Raw genomic sequence first — 27,007 nt, 5'->3', positions numbered from 1 at the left:
ACATGTGGTCTAGCCTAGAGAATATTCTATGTGCACTTGAGAAGAATGAGTATTCTGCTGCTCCTGGTAGTAAAGATTCTCTCCCTGACTCTCAACCTTCTAGGCCTCAGCCTTGGAGCCTGTCCCTGCCAGGCCCAGTTGTAGGTGTAGCAAACTCCGTACTCCCACTCTCAATGTTGAACACATCTGATGTCCCATCAAATTCCGCATCCCTCCACCCCCCAGGGGATATCTGATCACTATGAACTGCCTTCAGCAAGAATCCCATTGAGTCTGTTTACCAGACTCCCTCCCTGCCCCTCATGTTTCCTCTCACCCTGCTTCTTGGTTATCAGTCCTAACTTGTCTGTGCTGTATTTGGAAGTGAGTCCAGTCCATTCTGAGGTCTCTTCCCCTATGGCAATTGTTCTTGAATAAAATCTTTTTTTTATACTGCTTTAACTACCGTCAGGTTCTGGTGTTCTTTAAAACTGGGAATGGTTTTTGAATATTCACATAGACAAACATAAATGTGCAAGTGCCCACACAGGATCTTTTTAGCTCAATGTGTTGGCATTTGCAAGTATGTACTGAATAACATCACTACAAACTAGTCAACCAGTCATACCTGAATAAAAGAGCAACCAAGACTTCCAACCAGTGTTCTGCTGGGCTTTTCTAGAGCTTCAAGGGATCAGAAGTTGTGGCCTTTACACCAGGATGCAGGATTAAACTGAAGTTCCTGACAATCTCTCAAGCTTATTGCTACTCCTCTCTTGAAATGGCCTCCTGGGAGACCAAGAGACTCCTTGACTGATTCCTGATTTGACAAAAACAAATTTAAAAAGATTTCAGGACAAAGGATCTAAATACACATTCATCAAAAGATGATTTACAATCCAACAAGTATATTAAAAAGCTCAAAATAAGTAATCATCAGAGAAATGAAAAATTAAAATCACAATGAGGCTGGACAGGGTGGCTCACACCCATAGTTCCAGCACTTTGAGAGGCCGATTCTGGAGGATTGCTTGAGCTCAGGAGTTCAAGACCAACTTGGGCAACACAGCAAGCCCTGTCTCTACAAAAAAAAAAAAAAATTTAACTGGGCATGGTGGTGTGCACTTGTAGTCCCAGCTACTTAGGAGGCTGAGGTGGAAGGATTACAAGGCTGTGGCGAACTGTGGTCATGCCATTGCACTCCAGTCTGGGTGACAGAGTGAGACGCCGACTCAGACACACACACACACACACACACACAGACACACACACCGTCTCACACCTGTTACAATGATTATTAAAAGAAATTCCTTATCCATGCAAAGCTAGAGAAAAAACAAAAACAGAAACAAACCCTGCATACTGTTGATGGGAATGCAAATTTAGTACAGCCATTATGGAAAACAGCATGGAGGTTTCTCAAAAATTAAATATAGAATGATTAATTGCTATGTGACCTAGCAATCTCACTGTTGTATAGATATCCAAAGGAAATGAAATCAGTATATTGAAGGCACATCTGTACTCCTATGTTCAGCGCAGCACTATTCACAACAGTCAAGACATGGAACCAACCCAAGGGTCCATCAATGGATGAATGGATAACGAAAACATGGTGTATATACATCACGTAATACTATTCATCCTTAAAAAGGAGGTTCTATCATTTGTAATAATATGGATAAACCTGGAGGACATTATGTTAAGTGAAATAAACTAGGCACAGAAGACAAATACTGTACTGCATGATCTCACATATATGTGGAAACCAAAAATGGTGAACTCATAAGAGTAAAAAGTGGAATGGTGGTTACCAGGGACTGGTGGTGGTGGGGGGATGAGGAGGTGGGGTGGATGGAGATGAGGAGATGCTGGTCAAAGGGTATAAAATTTTAGTTAAATAGAAGGAATGATTTCAAGAGATCTATTGTGCAACACAGTTACTAAGTAATAACAATGTATTGTATTGTTGAAAATTGCTAAGAAAGATTTTGAGTGGGTGCTATATGAAGGGCATATGGGACTTCTCTGAATTATTTTAGAAATTTCTTGTGAGTCTATAATTATTTCAAAATTAAAAGTTACAAAATAAAGATGTAAATGATGTGCAATTTAATACCCTAAAGGACTAAAGGAATCAAAGATCACTTAAAACATAAAAAAAGACATAAGTAGGCTATAAGTACAAGGAGGGAAAGACATCCCATGAAAACAATAATTTAAGAAAGTTGGAGTGACTATATTAATATCAGACAAAGTAGATTTCAGAGCACAGAACATGATGAGAGATAGAATGTGTAATTTTTTAATGATAGAGGATTAATTCAACAAGAAGACATAATAATCTTAAATGCATATGCACATAACAGAACTTCAACATGCATGAAGTAAACACAGATAGAAATGAAAGGAGAAACAGGCAAGTCTAAAATTATAATTTGAGATCTCAAAATGCCTCTCAATAATTGATTGAAAAGCAATAGATATACAGAAGACTTAAACAACACAATGAACACTATCAACCAACTGGACCTGATTGACATTTATAGAACACTATACCCAACAACTGCAGAAAACATACTCTTAAATTGCACATGAAATGTTGACCAAAAGGAACCATATGCTGGGCTTTAAAATGAGTTTTAATAAATTAAAAGGACAGAAAAAATGGAGTGTTTTCTAACCACAAAATAATTAACAAAATTTTTTCCAGGTCTCTATGAACTTATACAAAAGAGTCAAATTAGAAATCAATAATAGAAACATTAATAACAGAAAAGTCTAAAGCCAATAATCGAAGTTTCCAACTTAAGAAGCTTTCAAAAAAAGAACAAAATAAGCCCAACTATAGGAGTAGAAATCAATAAAACAGAAAACAGACAATGGAGAAATTCAATTAAACCAAAGGCTAGTCTCTGGAGAAGATCAATCAAGTTGCTGGACTGATTATTTTTTAAAGGAGAGAAAATACAAATAACTAATATCAGGAATTAAAGAGGAGACATCATTACTCTACATATATTTAGATAGATAAAAGGAATATATTACAGACTCTACATATATTGGAAGAATAAAAGGAATATTATGATTAATTTATGCCAAAAAAATCAGCAACCTAAATGAAATGCACAAATTCCTTGAGAGACATATGAGGGAGACCCCCAAATCGCAGGATTTATTTATACAAAATTGTGTATTTATTCTTACATGTTTAAACTTCAGTCACCTTCAAAGTACTCTCCATTTGATGCAATACACTTATCGAGACACTTTTTCACACTGCTCAGAACAGTTTTTGAACTTGTCAATTTTTATGCCTTTTAGTGCTTCTGTCATTTTTGTTTCACCTCTTCCACACTAGCAAAACATTTCCCTTTGAGGACTTTTTTCTTTTGGGGAAAAAACAAGAAAAAAAAGTACTCAGGGTGAGGATTGGGTGAATAGAAGGGTGAGGTACAGGGTCATGTTGTTTTTGGTCAAAAACTGCTGAACTCTAAGCGTGGTGTGGGCAGGTGCATTGCCATAGTGGAAGAACCACTCACCTGTTGGCCACACAAAAACTCACTGAAGCTGAACACAGTCTTTCACAACAGTGCTAGTGGGTACACTGATGCCGATTGGTTCCTAGAGTGCTTACCTAATGGGGGAAGCCTGTATTACAAGGGGTCCACTTTTAAAAAAAAGGAGATAATATTGGTTTATTTTGGATCCCCCTTTATATGTTACCAGACTGACTCAAGGAAAAACAGGAAAACTAAATAGATCTATATCTATTTTAAAAAAAGAGAATTTTCTATGAAAAATCTTTAAACAAACAAAATGCAGGCTTAGATGGTTTTCTGGTGAATTCTATCAAACACTTAAGGTTGAAATAATAGTAATCCTGTACAAAATCAGAAAATGGAGGAGGGAGTAAAACACCTCTAAACTTGTTTCATGAAGCTAGCATTACATTCACATCAAAATTAAAAAGTTTACAAACCAATATCCCTCAGGAACATGGGTGCAAAAACAAAATGAAACAAACAACAACAACAACAAAAAACCCTTACATATCAGGAGTCCAATCTAGCAACGTGAACAAGTGAATTTATCCCAAGAATGGTTAAAGATTGCCTTAAGATTTGAAAAATTAATCAATTTAATTTACCATATGAAAGAGGAAAATCATATACTCACCTTAATAGATGCCAGGAAGACACTTGATACAATTCAACGCCTATATATAACTAAATATCTTGGCAAACTAGGAATAGAACTTCCTTAATCAATAAAAGGCATCTATGAAAAATGTATATCCAACAAAATACTAAATGGCAAGAGCCTGAATGTTTTTCCCATAAGATGAAGAACAATAAAAGGATATCCATTTTCTCCTCTTCTATTCAACATCATACTGATGGTCCTAGCCCATGCAATAAAGAAACAAAATGTATGTATAATGTAGATCTGCCTTTATTTATAGATGCCATCATCTTATACATAGAAAATTCATAGGCATCTATAAAATACTGAATGAGTTTAGTAAGATTTCATATAAAGTCAGCATACAAAAATCAACTGCATTTCTTTTTATCAGCAATAAACAAGTGGAATTTTTAAAAAAGCACTTAAAATAGCTTCAAAAAGCATAAAAATATTCACATAGGAATAAATATAACAAAGTATGTGTAAGACCTGTATAATGAAAGCTGAAACATATTACTGGGAGCAGTTAATAATCTAAGTAGACAAAGAGGTACATCATGTTACGAGTTGAATGTGTGTCCCTCCAAATCTCATATGTTGAAATTGAACCGCAAGATTATGGCATTAAGAAGTGAAGTATTTGGAGGTAGTTAGGTCAAAGGGGCTCCACCCTTACGAATGGGATTAATGCCCTCATAAAAGATGCTTCAGAGAGCTGCCTGGACCTTTCATCTCTTCTGCATGGTAGGACACAGCAAGAGGGCTGTATCTTGGAAGCAGAGAGCACCCCTCACCAGACAATGAATCTGCTAGTCCTTGATCTTGGGTTTCCCAGCCTCCAGAACTGTGAGAAGTAAGTTTCTTATAAATTGCTCAGTCCAAGGTATATTGTATTATTGAAGCAGAAACAAATGGATAAACCGTGATCATAGATCAGAAGACAAAGTATTGCTAAGATGTCAATTCTCCCCAAATTGATCAATTTGATTGATTCAATAATTTAATTCAATGATTGATTCAATGCAATTTCTAACAAAATTCCTATAACCTTTTTTTGTAGACATTGACAAACTGATTCTAAAATTTACATGGACCTCAAATAGCCAAAACAATTTTGTAAAAGAAGAGAAACATTTGAAAGATTTACACAATCTGATTTCAAGACTTACTAAAAAACTACAGTAGAAGAGTCCAGAAATACACTCATACATATGTAATCAACTGATTTTTGACAAAGGTGCCAAAGTCATTCAGTGGGGGGAAGGAGAGTCTTCTCAACAAAATGTTCTGGAATAAGTGGATGTCCATATGGAGACTATAAACCTTGACACTTACTTCATATGATATACAAAAATTATTTTGAAATGGATCATAGATCTAAATATAAAGACAAAAATCCACAAAACTTCTGGAGGAAAAGTTTGGAATAAAAATCTTTTTATTCTTGGCAAAATTTATTAGATAGGACCCAAAAAATACTAACCATGAGAGAAAAAAATTGATATACTGGACTTCATTTGCTATTTGAAAGACATGGGTAAAAAGGCAAGTCCATTTAACAAAAAAAGTTATCATGATGAGCAAGAGTCAACAGAAATAACAAATAAAAAAATTAGATCCTCAAGAAATTTAGGTAATAGAATTATTGAATATAGAATACGAAACATGTTTAAGATATTTAAAGAAAGAAAAAATAACCAGGAAAAGCTCATGATAAATATATCTTACATAGTACTTATTTGGAACGTATACATATTATTCCTCAATAATAAATAAACAGACAAGTCAATTAAAAAATATGGCAAAAAAATTTGTACAAAAGCTTGACTGAAGAAGACATACAAGCATATATAAACATGTACATCACTAGCACCACAGAAATGCAAATTAAAACAATATTATATCACTCATTAGCATGATTAAAATTAAAAAGTCTAATCATACTAAGTGTTTAAGTGCATATAGAGCAAACGAAACTCTCATATGTTGCTGGTGAAATTGAAAAATGGTACAACTTTAAAACAATGTGGCAGTTTTCTAAAATTTTCTATATGTACTTACCATATGTTCTAGTAACTCCACTCTTTGATATTTTCCTGAGATATATACACAAATATCCACACAAAGACTCACACATAAATATACATAGCAACTTTCTGCATAATAGAAAAAAACTGAAAATGATCTGTATGTTCATTAGGAGAAGAAATGATAAATACATTGGGATACACTCAAATGTGGAATATTATTCAGTAATAAAAAGGTATGTACTACAGGTTTAAGTTGGTGGCTAACACCTGTAATTCCAGCTCTTTGAGAGGCTAAGGTGGGAGGATTGCTTGTGCCCAGGAGCTTGAAATCATTCTAAGAAACACAGCAAGACCCCATCTCTATAAAAAATAATAAAAATTGCCAGTCATGGTAGTGTGTGCCTGTAGTCTCAGTTACTTGTGAGGTTGATGTGGGAGGATCACTTGAACACAGGAGTTTGAGGTTCCACTGAGCTATGATCATGCCACTGCATTCCAACTTGAGCAACAGAGTAAGACTTTCTTACTGAAAAAAAAAAAGAAAAAAGAAAAAAGTTTGCACTGTTGAAACACACGACATGGATTAACAAATAAATAAATAAAATATTGAGTGAAATAAATCAGACACAAAAGAGTACATAATATATAATTCTGCCTGTATGAAATTTAGAAAACACAAATGTAGTCAATGGTGATAGAAAACAAATCAATGGTTTTTTAAACATTAGGAGAAAGGGCTCATTGAAATCTTTTGGGGTATTGGAAAGGTTCTGTATCTTGATTGTTATGGTGGCTACATATGTGCATATATTTATCAAAACTCATGCAACTTGACACTTAAGTTGTATGCATTTTATTATACGTAAATAATACTTCAATAAAGTAATAAAGAATTTTATAATAGCTGTGGTTTTTAGGAAATCCAAATGTGAGAAATTAATCTAAAGTGATCCTGGGTTGAAGGTGCCCTGGGGGTATCCCATAGAAATAATTGCGAATCTTTTCTGGAGAGAATATACTCACAGCACTCTTCATCAGATTCTCAAGGATTCCCCTTCTTTTTTTTTTTGAGTCGGATCTCACTGTCGCCCAGGCTGGAGTGTAGTGGTATGCTCACGGCCACCACAGCCTCGACCTGTTGGGCTCAGGCAATCCTTCCACTTCAGCCTTCCAAGTAGCTGTAACTACAGATACGCGCCACCATGCCTGGCTAATTTTTTGATTTATTGTAGAGATGAGGCCTCGCCAAGTTGCCCAGACTGGTCTGGAACCGATGGGCTCAGGCGATCCTCTCACTTCGGCTTCCCAAAGTGCTGGGGTTATAGGCATGAGCCACTGTGCCCAGCCAGATTCCCCTTTTAATAGATATGTTCACAGTAAAAAAATTTGCAACTACTCCAAAACCTACTGTCATGAACATGGGCCAACAGAGACTACAAGCAACAGAATTAAACCCCAAGAAATTTAGGTAATAGACTAATGGAGTAGAGAATTAAAATACGTTTATATGATTAAAGAGAAAAAAAATTAAAAACCCAGGAAAAGAAACCACCAAGAAAGAGCAGGCAGATTTAAAAATGAACTCAATAGAATTCCTGGAAATAAGATATATGAAAGAGAGAATTTTTCAGAATTGATAAAAGATGTATTCCTTTAGACTCAAGAAGCACATAGAATCACAAGAAAAATATAAAAATACATACACATGCAGACATATTATAGTGAAACAGAATATTGTAAAATCAGTTAAGAGATAAAAGACAGATTAAAGATATGGGAATTTAGACTTAGAAAAGCAAAAATGGAACAGATCACCAGGCCCAGTGTCAATAATTTATAAAGGAAGGCAGAAGGAAAATTATCCTAAATGTAAGGTCTGGAATGTAATAAGGTGTGAGGAGTAAATGAACTGATACGCATAGAGGAAAATGTAAATATTTACCATAAAAGCAAAAATGTTGACAATTTTGGGAAGATACAAAAAGCAAGATAATTGAAACTGAATAGAAATAACAAGATGGAAGACAGGTGGCTAGGGCTAAGACATTATGATTCTTGTCCAGAAAGAGGGCAGAAATGTTAATTTGGACTTGATTTATGCATGAGAAACTCTGAAGATCAGTCACAAATGTAAGAGAAACAGTATATAACTTCTACCTAACACATGCATGGGAATGATAAACACCAATATCAGGATCTCTGAGGGATGGGGTAAGGAGGAAGATGAAACTGGCAGGGGATCACAGTAGACTCAGTCATATTTGCAGAATATTACTCTTAAGCAGGGCTTTTGGCATGTGAGTGTTCATTGATCTTCATACCTTTTCATAAGTCTGAACTAATCCCTTTTTCCCTTTTTCTTTTTTGTTTTAGAGACAAGTTTTTGCTGTCACTCAGGCTAAAATGCAGTGGTGTGATCATAGCTCACTGTAACCTCCCACTCCTGGGCTTAAGTGATCCCCTTACCTCTGGAGTAGTGAAGACTACATGCCTGGCTAATTTTTTTGTAGAGAGGGAGTCTCACTATGTTAACCAGGCTGGTCTTGAACCCCTGGGTTCAAGCAATCCTCCTGCTTTGCCTTCCAAAGTGCTGGGATTATAAGTGTGACCCATGGCACCTAGCCCAAAGTATTTATTTAAAATAGAATTCGCCTGGGCAGCGAGACCTCATCTCTACAATAAATCAAAAAAATCAGCCGGGCGTGGTAGCGCATGCCTGTAATTCCGGCTACTTGGAAGGCTGAGGTGGAAGGATCGCTGGGGCCCAGCAGGTTGAGGCTGGGGTGGCCGGGAGCAGCCACTGCACTCCAGTCTGGGTGACAGAGTGAGACTTCAACTCAAAAAAAAAAAAAAAAAAAAATTCAACAGCATTAAGTTCTTGAAAAACCCCTTTAATCTTTCTATAGCAGTGGTTCTCAACTGGTGTCTAGTTTGTCCTCCCCCCACCCCAGAGGAGACATTTGGACACGTCTGGAGGCATTTTTGATTGTCACAGGTAGGGATGGTGTTACTGGCTTTAGTGAGTAGAGTCCAGCAACACCATGCACAGGCTGGTCCTCCCACAACAAAGAATTGCCTGGCTCAAAATATCAATAGCACTGAGCTTGAGAAATCCCATTCTTTAGAATAAGAAAATTTATTTTTTCTTTTTTTAAAATCAGAGTCTCACTCTTTTACCCAGGCTGGAGTGCAGTGGCACTCTCACGGCCACTGCAGCCTCGAACTGCTGGGCTCAGGCGATCCTTTCACCTCAGCCTTCCAAGTAGCTGGGACTACAGGCGTGAGCCACCACGTCTGGCTAACTTTTCGATTTATTGTAGAGACGAAGCCTCACCAAGTTGCCCAGGCTGGTCTCGAACCCACGGGCTCTGGCAATCCTCTCACCTCGGCATACCAAAGTGCTGTTATTATAGACATAAGCCACCACGCCCAGGCTAGAAAATTTATTTTTTCATAGTTAGATCTTCTCCTTTGCTATTTGAAAATAAATGGAGAAGCAGAAATGACATCACATAGTGACTTTGTTCACAATACTTCTGATGTACAATAATTATTTTCAGAAAGTAAAAATGCTAGATAAAGTAATCAAGAAAAACACCAACTTCATAAATGAGCATTATAATTAAAATTTTAAAGTAATAAAAATTAGTCTTTGGTTGATTGCTAAAGTGGCATGAATGTAGCCACAACTATGGTGGGATGCTCTTGATTGGATTTTTAAATGAAGCGTCCTCGAAATAGTTAATAGCTTTCAGTTTCTCCATCCTCAAGAAAGGGACAAAAAGGTAACTGATAAAGAAGCTGTTTTGTTTTCTTGCTAGTGAAATATTAGTATTCAACAGTGGTACTATACTAAATTCTGGGGCTGCTACTGAAATGTCATTACATTCCAACTTTATATATCTGGCATGCTGCCATAATGCAGTTCAGTGTGTTGAAGTGTAGATTACAATCCAACAAATCAATGCTCCTGAATTGTGGGTTTATGTAAACCTGCAATTAAAAACAGTGTGCAATCACGTTCTCTGCTTACCTGATGAATGGAAAAGCAAGCTGTGTTGTCCAGGACAGAGGTGACAATGCCAGTTTAAAATAGAAGCGTTCTCTGGCATATCCTTTGAGACAGTGGTATTTTTTTTTTTTTTTTGAGACTACGGTTTTTGATAAGGGCATCTTCTCTGTACACCTCCCAGCCTGATGAACTGCCCCATTCAGGGAAGTTCCTTCATTTTCATTGATCAACTTGGGAATTTCTTCAGAGAACCTAGTTTCATGTGGTAGTGTTTCCTTAAAAATCTGTGAGCATTTGTAATGGGGGGAAAACAAACTGAATTGTCAAGAAAGGAGATCGTGATACAGGTCAGGAAGGATTGAACGGTGTGTAGGGTATGCTTATTTAATTTTGAACATTTACTATTTTATTACTTATTCATTTTTAGAGACAGGGTCTTGCTCTACTGCCCAGGCTGGAGTGCAGTGGCATGATCATAGCTCACTGCAGCCTTGACCTTCTGCACTCGAGAGATCCTCCTGCTTCAGCCTCCTGAGGAGCTTGGACTACAGGCGTGCGCCACTGCACCCCGCTGATTTTTAAATTTTTGTAGAGATAGGGTCTTGCTATGTAGCCCAGGATGGTCTTGAACTCTTAACTTCAAGGGATCCTCCTGCCTTGGCCTCCCAAAGTGCTAGAATTAGAGGTATGTGCCACTATGCCCGCCTCGGGGTGTACTTATTTTAAAACGATGGCAAGAACACCCACAAGGCTCCTGATGGAAAGGCAGGCACTTTCTCCCAACCCTGCAGAAGAAGAACTCAGTGAAGTGCTTCAAGAAGCACAGTCACATGTAGCAGTTAAAAGTGTCAGGACAGTGAAGAACTGAAGTTTGTTTGGTGTCTGTCTTACAGAGACTGAAGTACAAGGCGGAGTTTCCAAAGCTACAGATACTATCCTGTTGCTAGTGGCAAAGATCTGACAGATTCCTATTAGAAGAGGATTCAGGACACAATTATGTCCACCGGGCAAAACAGTGTCAGCAGCAGCAGCTTCAAATTCAAAGGAAAGATTTATGCACAGATACAATTAAATATACCATTTTATTGTTTATAGCAGGTAGCTATGGCTGTCAGCCAGCTATTGAAAACAATTCAGAAAGAACACTTTCCTGAATTGGTCTTTTGATCATTTAGGCCAAAGTGAGGCAAAACAGAGCATTCTTTTCTAGGAAATCTCCTTAAAAAATCGTAACAGAAAAATCTTTGTATAGAACTGTTTTGGCTTCCCCTCTTATTGTGGGGGGTAGGATGGGTTCTGGACACAAAAGGTTTGTCTTTCTTTTCTCAGTGACACAGTCACTTCTACTTTGTTGTTGTTGCATTGTTTTCTAAGTCAGCTGTTCCAAGAATCTTCTGATATAGAGTTGTAAACTAGCCCTGCAGTCGGGGAACCGAGTGTTAACATGATTAGAAATATGGAAGATGCTGACTGAATTATGAAAATAACTCTGGAATCTGAACAGAATTTTATCCTTTTTAAATAATTTCATCTTGCTCAAAGATTTGATAAATGACTTAAAAGGAACACTACTCAAGATTTAGAACTTACTTGTAATCTAACTTACATTCCAAATACAGAATAATCAAATTTCAGTATCTTTGGCCATCCTGACAGAGACTACATTTGGCTAAGTGTTTTTAGTTGAGGCTGGGAGACTAAGGTAGTGGACAGGTGGTTCAGGAGGAAGACAGTTCTTATTCCAGCTCTTCAGCTGCTGCCAGATTCATCAAGGCAAATTTTGCGTTGACAGTTTTTCTGCAAACATACATCATGTTAGATCTTCCTCAATTCCTTTTACTTCAGGAATAGAGTTATGTCTTTTTCTTTCTTTTCTAGCTTTGCAATAACTATCTGATGGCTGCATAAAAAATTACCTTAAATTTGGCACTTAAACATTATCTTGGTTTGAGTAACCTCGGTGTGGCTCAAGGTCTCTCACAAGCCTGCAATCAAGGTGTCAACTGCAGCCATCTCCAAGTTCCACTGGGTAGGATCCCCTTTCAAAGCCACATATTGTTGACAGGATTCAGTTCTTTGCAGGCCATTGGAATGAACCTTCATTCTGTGTTAGCTGCTGGCTGGAAATCTCCGCTTTCCAAAGAGCATCTCACTATCAGAGCAGGAAAACATTTTAGTGTGGGCAAGGCAGGCAGAAGTCAGTCTGTCTCCTAACCTCAGGATGATCTGTCACTTTTTTTTTTTTTTTTTTGAGTTGGAGTCTCACTCTGTCGCCCAGACCGGAGTGCTGTGGCCCGGAGCCTCGACCTGCTGGGCTCCGGCGATTCTTCCGCCTCAGCCTTCCAAGTAGCTGGAACTACAGGCGTGCGCTACCACGTCCGGCTAATTTTTTGATTTATTGTAGAGATGAGGTCTCGCCAAGTTGCCCAGGCGGGTGTCGAATCTGCGGGCTCAGGCAATCCACTCACCTCAGTCTTCCAAAGCGCGGGATTACAGGCTGAGCCACCGAGCCGGCTTAAGTTTTTGATTTATTGTAGAGATGAGGGCTCACCAAGTTGCCCGGGCGGGTCTCAAACCCGCGGGCTCAGGCAATCCACTCACCTCAGCCTCCCAAAGCGCGGGATTACAGGCTGAGCCACCGAGCCCGGCTGATCTGTCACTTTTGCCATATTCTATTCATCAGAAACAGGTCACTAGGTCCAGCTCACACTCAAGGACAGGGGATCATACACGAGTGTGCACATCAGCAGAAAGGGATCACTGGGAACCATCTTAGAAACTATCACTAGCTTTACTTGTCTTTTTACATTAAATGCTAACGACTAAAGGAGGACTGTCTTACACTATGAATTTGAAAAGTGCAGGCTACAAATTTGTGCCAGTTGCAAGTTCAGTATCTGTTTCTTGTGCTCATTTTCAGAGCTAAATTGTCTTAAGAGGCAATTAACAGATTGATAAAAGCAACTCAGGGGTACAAAAAAAAAAAAACCTCTTCTACTATTCACATGACTATTTTTTGATTGAAATCTGTGAATATTTCTCCAAAATACCACGTAGTACAATAAGACAATGTTATCAATGGAAAAATAAAACAAGATTTGAAAAGAATGGCTGAATACCTAGATTTCTGATGAAAATTCCTTCTTACAATCAGCAGCTACTAAAAATGTTTCAATAAAATACGTACCCGTTCAGAGGCCTAATGACATCAGATGTTGTGGAGTATGATAAAACTTGGAAGGGAAGCGAACTTTTAAATAAGACCTGTTTCTTGATCCTAAATAACACAAAGTAAAACTGCTCTCCAACTGTAGAGGCAGGCAGTGGTAACTGTCTTTTTCTTTCTTCTTCTTTTGTGCTTTGTTCTATGACTGAAGACCGTAAATTCAGGGGAGGTTTGCCCTTCTTTGTTTTCTCCTCGAGTTCACATTTCTTGAGGTTTACGTATCCACTACTAAGTTGTGCCTGTAACAGACACATTCTGCATCTCCAAAGGCTAGCCTGGCTTTGACAGCTCACGTGTCCCAGTCCCCACTGCCTCCTCAGTGGTTGATGCAGCAGATGGGATCCCGCAGCAAGCTGAGACAAATGCATGTTTCTTCAAGTTCATCTTTACTTAAAGGTTAATTTTATTTTATTTTATATTTTTTAAAGGTTAATTTTAAAATATAAGATGGTTCAAGTACAATATAACCCCAAATTGCTTTATTTGTGGTAGCTACTGTTATAATTTTGGAAGCTAGTGGATAGAAATTACCAACTTTGTCATGGAAAGAAATACAGATTCTGCTGCCACTAGTGGTCTACATTCTCTGTGACTTCTACAGAAATTGAGGCAAGCCAGGAGATCACAAGTTTTTTTCAAGGGTCAGAAGTTTTTTCTGTAAAGTGCCAGATCCAGGATTAAGCATATGAGAATTCTCATATGATCTGAAAGTTCATCTACTACTTTTTGAAAAATTTAGACAGTACATACTGAACACAAATCCTGTCATCAGCTTCTTGGAATTTTGCAGTCCTTAAATCAGTTGCAGAATTATATGAAAAAGTTAATAAAGAAAAGCAAATTCATAATTTTGAATTGTTATTAGTAGGGGTATATAACACATAGATAACTGATTTTTGAAGGAAGTTGAAAAAGATATCTGAGGTCAAGTTGTCATTTATAGTGGCTCAGAATTAAAATCATTCTCCAAAACTCAAGAGATATAGCACACAAATGTTTAATTTCTAGAGTATACATTGTTTCCTTAGATCTAAAAAAGGATCACAATAGCAAAAACACTGAAGCTCTGTCTAGTACCAAGCCTATATACATTAACAAACATTGTTTATTAAGAATTCACAGTAATTGTCTTGTAGACTTTGCAGGTGCCAAGGAATCATGGCAAGGAAATTGTATAACACAGTGTTACATATATAAAGGAAAAAAAAGGTAAAATATAATGCTTTGAAAAAATGATTATAGAATAAGTTACATTTTAATTCAGAATGATTGACAAGCTAACAGCCATTTAGAACTTCTCGACTTTTAAAACTTAAGAGTTGGCAAAAGCAGGGAGTTAGCAAAAACAAGGAAAGAGCATTAAATCTGAAGTTCTGAGACATGGTACTCACTTCACATAGGTGAGCTTTAGTCATCTCATTAATGATGCTGGACCAGATAATCGTTCTTGGATCTTTAAAAACAACAAAAAACTCACTTTTTTTTCTGAGTCTAATCAGTGTGAGTCAAAGCATATTATTTTCAGTACTTGCAATAAAGTAACATGAACAATATAACAGACACCATTTTGCAATAAAAGCATAATCTCCTTTGATTGAAAATTATTCCTGGAATCACAACCAGGCTTTTCCCATTCTGTCTCATCAGTTTACACACCCCTGAAACAAGGAAGCATCCTTCTCATCAGACAATAGCAGAACTATAAAAATGTTCTGAGGCAGACATTTAGGAGGTTCTTTTAATGCCTAAAAATTATATGAAACATGACAAAAACACTGACGTAAGAGCTGCTAATGGAGACTTTTAAATCTCTTTTGTGACGTGAAATGTGAAAATCTTTTGCTTTTTGCTAAACCTTTAGCTTGAGTATTTCTCTCCCACACAAAAGGAATAGCACACTTTATTTCTATAAACTCTAGATGTTGGCATTAGTTGGTTTCCTGCAATTAATTTGTGGGCACTTGGGGGGGTTGCTATCTAGTGTTGAATTGGGGTTGGAAGATAATGACAATATTATCGAGTTGGACTTAATGCTGTCTCTGAATTGAAGACATTTACCCCCTCCAGACTTGCATTTCCTGCTAGAAGATGTGTTTAACACTGGGGTACTCTGTAGGGTACTCTAACACAGTATTAACTGTGTAATAACGTACACAAGATGGCTAAATTTCATGTCTTCTGTCACTAAAATTTATGGCTTTCACTTTAGTAAACAATTTGTAACGTTTTCCCACTAATCTCAAAGATTAAAGACTGTATATACAGCAATTAGCATTATTCTGTTAATAATGCCTAAAATTTACTAGTTCCAAGTAGAGACAAAATGTTTGACTAAGGAACAAATGAGATATAATACCCATGTACAGTTTAATAATGGCGTATAACATATGGCCGTCTTAGGTTGGCTTGGCTATTGATCACTTCGTTCTTTTTCTGAAAATAGAACTAAATAGAAAATATTGGCTAGAAAACAATATTCCCAGACTACACTAAGTTGTCCCTTCACTGGATTAAGATTTACCATTATGACCTCTCTGCATTTTGTAGCATTTTTAAATTAAGAAACGTTGTTTCTATAAAGACTTTCATGCTTTATTTCAAGAGAAAACTAGCCTTTGCAGATAAATGTTATCCACTGTGAAAAGCAAAAACTGTTGCTTTTGTTTTAGCAGCCAGAAAGTTTAGAAACAAATTTATTGTCCAAGTTTTACTTGTAAAGTTGAATTGCATGAAACTGTGTATGTCTGTGCGGTTTTACTCTTATATGTCTTCTCTAAATGCTCTGTATTTTGTAGGCCTCTTTAAGAACTTTTAGAAGAAAACAGAAAACAAATTTCAAAAATAAAAATATAGCTATAAGTGACTACAGATTATATATAGTTCAGAATACTGGATTATTTCCTACTAAAAGATGGTTTTAACAACTATATTTATAATGGATATAATTTCACATAGAATATATACTAATTTCCTTTTTATCATCATGAAGAATGAGATCATAGTTACTGTTAGATATTTATTATGCTGTTCAAAAGCTGTCTGGCATAAGCTACCTACTAAAATGCTACTGAAAGAATTTAACTGTCTCTGGTATTAGTCCATGGAATATGAAATTCTCTAAGTCTTTTTACCTAAGTTGTATTTTTAAAACAAGAAATTATGCTGACTTAAAAAAATTAAATCATGAATATACTATGTGTAGGCTTTCCTACCTCCTGAACATTATTCACTTTTTAAAAAATAATCTGATGTAAGAAATATTTTGAGGCAGTATTAAATGTGTATCATATTTAAAGTCACAATTTTCACTAATTTGAGAGAATATATCTAGGTAATATTTAAAAGTTAATGAAATCCAATGAAACTTCAACTTATTTCTTTGAGAATTTACTACAAAAATATAGAAAACGAGAATTTACCTTTTAAATGGCATGTTTGTATTCATTACAATTTGATAAATGAATTCCTTTCTACACATATCTTAAAAGGTCCAAAATCTCAGTGCTATAAATAACAAGATTGAAGGATCATGTACAATGTATATTTTAATATAGGATCTGTGAGTAATTTAGAGCAATAAATATCACACAGTGAAAAATTTATCACAAACTAAATACAGTAACAAAAGAAAAAGCTTATGCACACATCACCAAGGTCTTTACAGTAAGTTATAGTGCACAGTTCCACCATAGCATATCTGTAGACAAAGCTGCTAATGTGAACACTGAAAGAAATCTGTCATGTAGGTCTTTAATTTTGATTTAATAAAGTTTGTACAGTATGAAATAATATAAAAAGTCTAAAAAAACAATGACTTTTTATACTATGTTTATAAATTACTGTTTTGTATGCCATAAAAAAAATAAGGTCAAAAGTGCAGTTTTAAAAAAAGTGAAAGTTGTTATTTTTAATAATAGCTAGAAAAATGTACTGTCCCAAGTAAGAAGCAATCTAAAGGCTTATACAGTTTATTGGGTATTTCTCTTTAACTTTCATACAACCTTGGCTACCATATGCCATTAAAATAAACCGATACAAAGGGAGCTAAGTAATCTTTTTACACAAATAATAGGAAATAATCTAGTGATGAGAAACACTGCAAATAAACATAACCACAGGCCTCTTCCAAAGTGAACTAAATGACTCTTTACTAATATGAATGGGCTGTCATTGAATGTGAACAAACCTGGGAAATTTCAAAAGCTTGCTAGAAATTATTATCTTTCTCAAAATTTTAGTCTTAACTGGCAATGATGCATATATCCCAGGATTATGAAATTTTCGAGTATAAAGTAACAAAGATAAAATGATTTAAAGGTGATAAATCACACCATTTACCACTTTTCACAGAAAATAAGGACTAAAGATACTATAATGAAAGGCAGAAGTATAGAAATTAGTCAAGAAAAAATGGATGAAGCATAACTGGGTCTTAATTGGCACGGTAACTAACTATATTTTGGCAAATTCAAGAACAAATGCCTACATTGAAATATGTGGTTCATTAATCATTTATATTTATGTATGAAATGGAAGTGGTGAGACGATAGGCTTATAAAACAAATTAAATTTACAGAAAAGAAAAATAAAAGGAATGAAAAGTCTTATTTTTAAGTTTATTGTGGGATTAAAATATTGACAGAACTCTATCAGTCAAGAGCAGTATTCCTGTTGCTAAACTATCAGGCTGTCCAAGCCAGCTGCACACCACCAACTCTCTTCAAACGCTATTGAACTGGTAGTGTTTTCTTTACACAACACCAAGCAATAGATGATCATTGTTGTTCCACTGAATATTGTTAAGTTCCTTGATTGGTTGAATACATAGACTGCCTGAGATAATAAAAACATCACCATTATAATAGGTTAATGGTAAATAAAGGTCTTCCTAGTTTTGACAGGAGGAAAGTGTTGGCTGCTGAAAAAAGCAGGCTGCATACATACACACTTAATACTGAGTGTCACCTTTAAGAGATTAAAAGTCGATGGATATGGATGCTTGTGCAGAATCGTCTCGCCCTCTGACATAAATTTCACAGGGAATCTCCTCCATTACTCTGTCCTCTAGGGCCTGTTCAGGGCACTCATGTGCCTGTTTGAAAGTATAGCTACTTTTCTTGAAGGTGCTATTAAATGTTTTCATTGGCTGTGGTTGTGCAAAATCATTTCGGAAAGGAAGTTCCATGGAACTGAGGTTGGTCCTGCTCTGCTTGACACTGGATGCCTGCGATCCACAGTGGTGGTCATGAACACACCGGGAGGCGGTGGGGGAGCGCCGCATCTTCTGGTAGTTGTCCAATTCTTCTGACAAGTCTGCCAGGTCTGCTGAAATCTCTTTGTCCCTTAGTGAAAACAGTTCATAATGAGGAGGATCAAACACTTCTTGGAACCCAGTTTTATTAAAAGCAGTTTTGCAAGCCATGACCTTTTTCCGTGGCTGCTTCACTTGTACTAAAATAGAAATAATGAGAAGGACCAAGACAATCCCTGATGTAATGCCAATAATTGTCCCATGAGTTTTAGTGATTTGTTCAAATAGTCCTGCTTTTTTCTTTTCTGTAGAAAGAGAAAGATAAATATTAAGGTTTTAAAAATTCATTAATTTAAGTCCTGGCACAAATTGGTAAGATATTTTTAGGTAAAACAGAACACATGGGTCAAATATACCACATACAATAAAATTTACAATTAGGCTTTTAAACAAACGAAACAATCCTATTATAATTTCTGGTTAAGTTACCAGTCACAATATAGCTAGATAGATATAGAAAAGATCAAGTTCCTGGTTCCTTTACTCAGAAGACATATGAACACACATAATTTGTAGATCAAATTAAATACATAAATATAGCAAATACCAAAATAAATACTCTTGCTATATCAAGTTTAGCTTTCTGCTTTTTTTTTTTTTTTTTTTGAGTTGGGGTCTCACTCTGTTGCCCAGACTGGAATGCAGTGGCACGCTCCCGGCCACCACAGTCTCAACCTGCTGGGCTCTGGCGATCCTTCCGCCTCAGCCTTCCAAATAGCTGGAACTACAGGCGTGCGCTACCATGCCCGGCTAATTTTTTGGTTTATTGTACCAAGTTGCCCAGGTGGTTCTCGAACCCGCGGGCTCAGGCAATCCACTCATCTCAGCCTCCCAAAGCATGGGATTACAGGCTGAGCCACCGAGCCCAGCTGCTTTCTGATTTCCAGTAGGTTTGATCAATTGTTGTTTTTAAGTATATCTACAATATTTCTACTGATGGTCACCAGAAAGAGAGAACTAACATGATCCGACTAACCCACCCAGGTATTCTATCATGATCTACTGTTTTTGAATGATTCCCTGAAAATACTTCATATCAAGTATTTAAGAGTCGTATCAGATTGCATCACCTTTTCACAGTAAAATACTTATTGAACTCTTGGAGGATAATAAGTAGATAAACTTTAGTTCTGAGACAGTGATCTGACAACCAGCCTGTAGACATTCAACTATTACCACAAGCTATATTTGTCTTTCAGAGTATTGGCACATTTTATGAAATAAAAATAGAGTAGTTCTTAGAATGGGTCTGCTTTTGTGTTGTAGGACTGAATCCATCAGCTGACTTTTATTAAATAATGCTTCCATCTAATTTTAAAAAGAACAATACTCCAGACTAACCTCTAAATTACAGCTCAATACAGTAACTCCACAAAACAGATGACACACTTCAGCAAGTTAAAAAAAAAAAAAGGGCAGGAAAAATCACAATGCACCTTTGAAAAACTTAAGATAGTTTCTTGACAAAAATGCTTTTATTGAGTACTATTTTTCTTTGCTTTTACCACATGGTCCATTTACCTAACAGAACATTTATCTGTTTTCATTTCTGCCAAAACATCTATGCTAAGCATAACTGCAGAAAAGGACATTTTAGTCTTTTGTAATGAAAGGCACTAGTCACTTTTTCCTAAAAAATGTTGGCCCTTACATGGGACTCACCTTTACAGTGATTTTCATCCCAGGGGAATGCACAATTTTGAACACCGTTACAGACTAAAGAATTATTGATGCACATGTTGCTATGGCAAAAGAAAGTGCTGCCTGTGCAGGGAGCTGTAGAAAAAGAGAAAAGAGTGTTGCCAAGAGCAGACATTCAGATTATGAACCCATATTTAGTTATCTTATACATAAGAATCTGCCTTTAGAAGGGTAATTTCTTTTTATTTTTTTAAGCATATTTTTTATTATTAAATTGTGGGGTACAGTTAAGGGTTAGGTATACAAATATGCATCGTTCAGGCACCCTTGTTGATAAGGGTTGTCTCCCCGTCCCCAGATATTGACTACCGTTAATCCCAACTTTCTTCCCCTCTCTACCCCTCCATAGTTTCCCACCACTGTCAATCCTTTTCTTATAGTGTTATGACAGATGTTCAAGGTTCACTATTATGAGTGAGAACATGTGATACTCAGATCTTTGTTTCTGTGAGAGATCACTCAGTATTATAGACTCTAGTACCATCCAGGTTGCTGCGAAATTCATGATTTTGTTCTTTTTTATGGCTGGATAGTATTCCATCGTGCATATGTACCACATTTTTTCAATCCAGTTAGAAGGGTAATCTCTCATCTCAAAGGCCTTTCTATGAATACACACTCTGGAGTATACAAACAATGAATGTTAATATTCCCTGATGCTGACTCAAAATTTTTTCATGCAAGGCACCAAGAAGTCATTTTTAATGTAATGACAATCTGAATATATTTCCTGTTTTGGGGTGTTTTTTTTTTGAGTTGGAGTCTCATTCTATCTCCCAGGTAGGAGTGCACATGGCTGCCATAGCCTCGATCTGCTGGGCTCAGGCAATCCTTCCGCCCCAGCCTTCCATGTAGCTGGAACTACAGGCGAGCGCCACTATACCCAGCTAATTTTTTGATTTATTGTAGAGATGAGGTCTTGCTAAGTTGCCCAGGCTGGTCTTGAATCCCTGGGCTCAGGCAGTCCTCTCGCCTTGACCTCCCAAAGTGCGGGGATTACAGGTATGAGCCGCTGTGCCTAGCTACACTTCTTGTTTCTTATGAAACTAATATACAGTCTGCTAAATGTTTTCAAAATTTTAAAAGACAATGTTGGCAAGGATGTGGAGACACTGGAATCCTTGTGCATTGCTGGCAGGAATGCAAATGGTGCAGCCATTGTGGAAAACTATCTAGTGGCTCCTCAAAACTGTAAACACAGAGTTACCTTACACAGCAATTCTACTGTAAGGTATAAACCCAAAAGAACTGAAAGCAGGAAAGCAAACAGATACTTGTACACCTATGTTCATAGCAGCATTAAGTACAGTAACCAAAAGGTTCACCATAATGGTTCACCAATGGATGAATGGATAACAAAATGTGGTATCTGTACAATGAAATATTATTGTTATAAAATTAGTTTTGAGAGACACAGCACAGATAAAGCTTGAAAGCATGCTAGACTGGGTGCAGCGGCTCGTCTCAACAATAAATCAAAAAATTATCTGGGCTTGGTGGAATGTGCCTATAGTCACAGCTACTTGGAAGTTGAGGTGTAAGGACTGCTTGAGCTCAGCATATTGAGGCAGTGGTGGCCATGAGTGTGCCATTGCACTCTAGCCTGGGTGACAAAAACAAAACCAAAAAAATTATGCTAAGTGAAATATTTGACTTATTTCACTTAGTGTAATTACTGCATGATTATATATTATTTAGCATGAGAAATATTATATGCTTCTACTTATATACAGTACCTAAAAGAGGGAAATTCAGAGACAGAAAGTAGAATAGAGGTTACCAGGGGGTGGAAGGGGGAGTGAGGAGTTAGTGTGTAATGGGCACAGAGTTTTATTCTGGGATGATGAAAAAGTTCTGTAGATGGATGGTGATGATAGTTGCACAAAAGTGTTAATGTACCCAGTGCCACTGAATTGTACACTTAAAATGATTAAAATGGTAAATTCTATGTTATATACATTTTACCATAATAAAAAGGGAAAAAATCCACTCTTCTGAATTAAAAAAAATTTTTTAAAGGTAATAAAGTTATTTAGAATATATACCCTGTAATTTCGTATTTTGTGTAAGTTGTTCTTTCAGCATGGAGTGTTTCCTCCTTTTCCTCTGTGGTGGCCACCTATTCATCATTTAATATCATCTCAAATGTTATTCTCTCTGTAAAAATTCCCTTACTCCTCCTGAGTAGCTAGCAACTCCTGCGTTTGTTGAGTTATACTACAGATAGTGGTTTTCGCCACTTCCTGGCTCATAACTCCTGTAGACCTTGTGTTTTGTTACAATATTGAGTGTGTCAAGCCCCAGAAACAATCTCTCAGACCTTTTCCTGACCTTTCACCTGCCCCAAGGTAGGACTCTGACCTCCAGCCCTCTGTTGTGGGTCTTAAGACCCTCGGGGACCTGCCCTGTATACTGGGGGGAAGGAATGCTGGCATCATAAAGCTTTCATAAAAACCCAAGAGGAGTGGGTTCAGAGAGCTTCCAGATAGCTGAACCTGTGAAGGTTCCTGGAGGGATAGTGCGCACAGGGGATCTGCTTCCCTTCCCCCATACCTTGCTCTACACGTCTTTTTACCTGTATCCTTTGTAATATCCTTTATAATAAAGTCTTTCCCTGAGTTCTGTGAGTTGCTCTAGCAAATTAATCAAACCCAAAGAGGGGGGTGGACATGGGAATCCCACTTGAAACCATTTGGTCAGAAGTTCCAGAGGCTGGGATTTGCAACTGGTATCTGGGTTGGGGGCAGTCTTGGAGACTGAGTCAACTTGTGGGACCCGGCACTATCTCCAGGTAAATAGTGTCAGAACTGAATTGAAGAACACACAGCTGGTGTTCGCTGCTTGCATTGTGGAAAGAAATCCCCACATTTGGTCACAGAAATCTTCTGTTTTGACGACTGCTGTGGTGTGAGAGCAGAGGGAAAACGGTGTGGGAGAGTGCCAAAGGAGTGTTCTTCTCATGCTCTTTGTACTCTTCTATGTGGCACTTCTCCTTGTATATGTAAACATTTGTTAAAATGGATTATTAGTCAATGTGCTTACTTCTGTTAGGAAATAAAGTTCTAAATTGGAGATAGAAGTCCAATAGAAGCCGGGCTCGGTGGCTCAGCCGGTAATCCTGCGCCTTTGGGAGGCTGAGGTGAGTGGATTGCCTGAGCCGGCGGGTTCGAGACCTGCCTGGGCAGCGAGATCTCATCTCTACAATAAATCAAAAAATCAGCCAGGCGTGGTAGCGCATGCCTGTAATTCCGGCTACTGGAAAGGCTGAGGCGGAAGGATCACTGAAGCAAAGCAGGTCGAGGCTGCGGTGGCCGGGAGCGGCCACTGTACTCCAGTCTCCAGTCTGGGCAACAGAGTGAGACTCCAACTCAAAAAAAAAAAAAAGAGGCAGCTTATTATTTCCCCTCCCATTATACAAGACTGTAGAGATACGAGAGAAGCCCACAAATCTCAGCTAACACTTTTGACTTGTAAATAATTGGACAAAATGCATTGCCTGCCTAAAAGAGTCTATGTTTTTGGTTTTCAGAAAATATGTGCTTCATCAAGGAAGAACTAAATATTGCTCTATATTGTACTCACATACTTGAAATATTTTTTTATATTTTCTTTTTAAAGTTACTTTTTAAGATACAATTAGTATCTAAAATTTTACTGGACTAATAAATAAGATTTTCCTAAATATTATCTTTCGCTTAATAAATCTCCTTATAAAAAAAACTATGAGTTTAGTATTTTTTCCCTTCAAAGAGAAGATTCTTTTCAGGGTGCAGTCATAGGGATATCTGACCACATTCTCCAACTGCAGTATATTGTCAGTACTAAAACTATTTTTGTATACATCTGCCTTACCCACTTTGTCTACTCAATTGTCTCTGAACATGGGTTGAAAAACAGATATTTATTGGGTCCCCAGATAACTCCAAAATATAATCTGATAAATGTAGGCCAATAGAGAATATCCAAAATTGCTTTGCTAGTAGAGTGCAAACATAATCTCTCTTTAAGCAGAATCCCCTATATTACTCACCCAAGTTCCAGTACAACAGGTCAATAATCTACAGTCACTATGAACTAGAATTTTTCTCCTCTACCTCTCCATTGTTTGTCAACTTACAGTTGAGGCATAACTTCTTCATCCAAAGAGAGTACCAAAAAATGTACATGCATTTTAAGAACGGAAAAATATATGCTGATAAGAAAGAATGAATACAAGTCACCTTTGACTTCTTCCATTACAACAGGTGCTCCGAGAGGCTACTACCGGCACCTAGACACTTCTGAAAAGTACTTCAAAAACAGGTAGCATCTCTTAAAATGTGTATACATTTTTTTGGCATACCTAGTATACACAATTAAATGTTTAAGTTTATTTGCTGAGTACTTAACTACAGTTCAAGTATATAACCCCTAGGTGGCTTTCATGACTGAAGAGTCTAAAATAGCTAAGAATTGTGAATAACTTGGAAAACAGTGCTGTGTAGCAGAGAGTAGAAAAAACAATGGGCTAGTAATCAATAAAAATTGTTTGGTATTTGTTCATCTGTATATTTTAAGATATTTAACCTCTTTTAAAATGAATGAGAGGCAGCATAGTGTATCTCAGACATTTGGTTCTAAAATTTGATGCAACTATGAAATTAGTGGTCTCAGTCATGTTGATATTTCTGTTCTTAGAATCTAAGTGCAAAAAGATGCATATAACTAATACATAATTTATTCAGAAACTGTGTGACAAAAGGGTATCATTAAAACTATTAAAATACGTATTTCATAATTCTTAGAAAACACTGATGATTTCAAAGCTCATCATAGAACAACAGGCATTAATTATGTAAACAAGTCACCAGATTGAGGGCAGGAAAGCCAATGAAGACATATGGTGGTGTTTTATTTACTTTACAAAATTAGCCAGTACACCTTCTTCGTTTGTGCCATAGATACCATAAAACTGTATTATACAAATAGGTGCATTTTAAAATATAAAAAATGGCCTAGAGAAATACATGGCATTTTATTTCCTCATTTCTACAAACTGGAGTTTTTATGTGTTTTTATTTATGTGCCATACCATAATTATATTACATATATCATAACATATCCTAATTCTACTATTTTATCTAGTTTCACAAATGGGGATGCAAGGAAGATAAGCTGTTTTCAAGAGAAGTTTATAACAATGAGATTATAGACAACATTGTGGCTCCTTGGCATTCAGTTTTTCTGAATAAAACTATTGTGCTCTTTTAAGGTTTATCTATAGAACACTATGTGACTGTACTTTGATGGCTCTTTATAACTTTAAAGGTGGCATTAAAGACAGGTTTTCTGCTCTGTGTCTCCTCATTGATTGAACAATGAGAGGAAAACATGCTTTGTTTTTATTATAGATTCTTTACAACTGCTCTCTTTATTAAAGCAATTAGAAAACAGCATAGGTATTGTCAGATTGTTTCATAGAAATGTGAGTTATATTTATAACCACAACTATATTAACCTTCATGGTTTTTCATTGGCTTAGCATGTCTTTAAAATGAGAATCATTTTAAAGGAAATCAGTTATTGATATAGATGTTAATGGCATGCTTCAGTTCAAAACAATAATAAAATGACCGAATTTTAAGTGATTACAAATAAGAGAAAAATAGCAAAAACAGTGCCAGTTATGAACTGCACTCTACTTACAGCCTGAGGACTCTCTATTTTCTGCCTTTACGCTTTAGTGGGTCATGGTGTAGGAAAGAAGAGGAGGGTTAGGATTTCACCTCCCCTCCGCTTTTGATGAAATGTGGCAATGATGCTGAAAGATGGCTGTCCTTCAACTAGCCTGCAGGAGGCCCGTAGGCAATATGTCACCAAAAATCACATTAAGGATTTATCCTAACAAAAATATCTTCTGCTGCTTTCACAATTCTAGTCCTAGAAATTATTTTCCTAAAATGATATCCTTTCTTAAAGAGTGAGGTATAAATTAGTATTCAGTGCCTAGGAAGAAGTCTAACACATTCTGATTGCTATTCTATATCAACCGTTTTAGCAAAGTTATACTATTTTAGTTACATCTGCAATCTAAATGGGTAGGCATGACGTGAATCTCTCATGCAGAATTAGCCCATTTATAGAAATCTCTTCTGAAATGTTGTTTTCATGGGTGGAATCAACAATTACAAATCATTAACAGTTTAGAGAACAACAAAATATATAGTTCAGTAATTTGAATTAATAATATACATGTCAACGTTTACTGTTTTGAGCTTTGAAATATGCTTACAAAATAGAGAATTTCAAACTGGGACTCTAGTTTTTAAAACATTCTGTGAAATCCCTTATTTTGATCACACACATTTTTTTTTTGAAGGGGTAGCTTTCTTCTTGTTCTTGGGTAATCAAGCTGAATTTGGTATATGGAGCTAAGTCTACTGCAGCCTTACAACTTAACTTAGTCTTAAGTTTAAAGATTAGTTAATATAAAGATATCAATTGAGGGAGACTTTTCACCTGTTTAATTATCAGACTTGCATTAACAAAAAAAATTGATGTAGACAGAGAAAATACTTTAA

At 36.6% G+C, this 27,007-nt stretch overlaps 1 protein-coding gene across 4 annotated transcripts in view; it reads right to left on the bottom strand.

Moving 5' to 3' along the window:
* Positions 1 to 14,416: 14,416 nt before the first annotated feature.
* NETO2 (neuropilin and tolloid like 2) overlaps positions 14,417 to 27,007 on the bottom strand; it is a 53,958-nt gene continuing 41,367 nt past the window's right edge. For 2 of the 4 annotated variants that reach the window (XM_008055011.1, XM_008055012.1), the window contains exon 7: positions 14,417 to 18,991. In XM_008055011.1, the coding sequence (XP_008053202.1) occupies positions 18,411 to 18,991 (581 nt within the window). In that variant the 3' untranslated portion in view covers positions 14,417 to 18,410. Of the gene's footprint in view, positions 18,992 to 20,408; positions 20,523 to 27,007 lie in introns of all 4 variants that reach the window. The other 2 variants (XM_021710894.1, XM_021710895.1) reach the window with 2 other exon arrangements.

This window comes from Carlito syrichta, unplaced genomic scaffold, assembly GCF_000164805.1.
Source record: "Carlito syrichta isolate Samal-C Ts95f unplaced genomic scaffold, Tarsius_syrichta-2.0.1 Scaffold301634, whole genome shotgun sequence".
Taxonomy (NCBI): domain Eukaryota; kingdom Metazoa; phylum Chordata; class Mammalia; order Primates; family Tarsiidae; genus Carlito; species Carlito syrichta.
The sequence above is the reverse complement of the archived record's forward strand: the minus strand, read 5'-3'. Positions and strand labels throughout refer to the sequence as shown.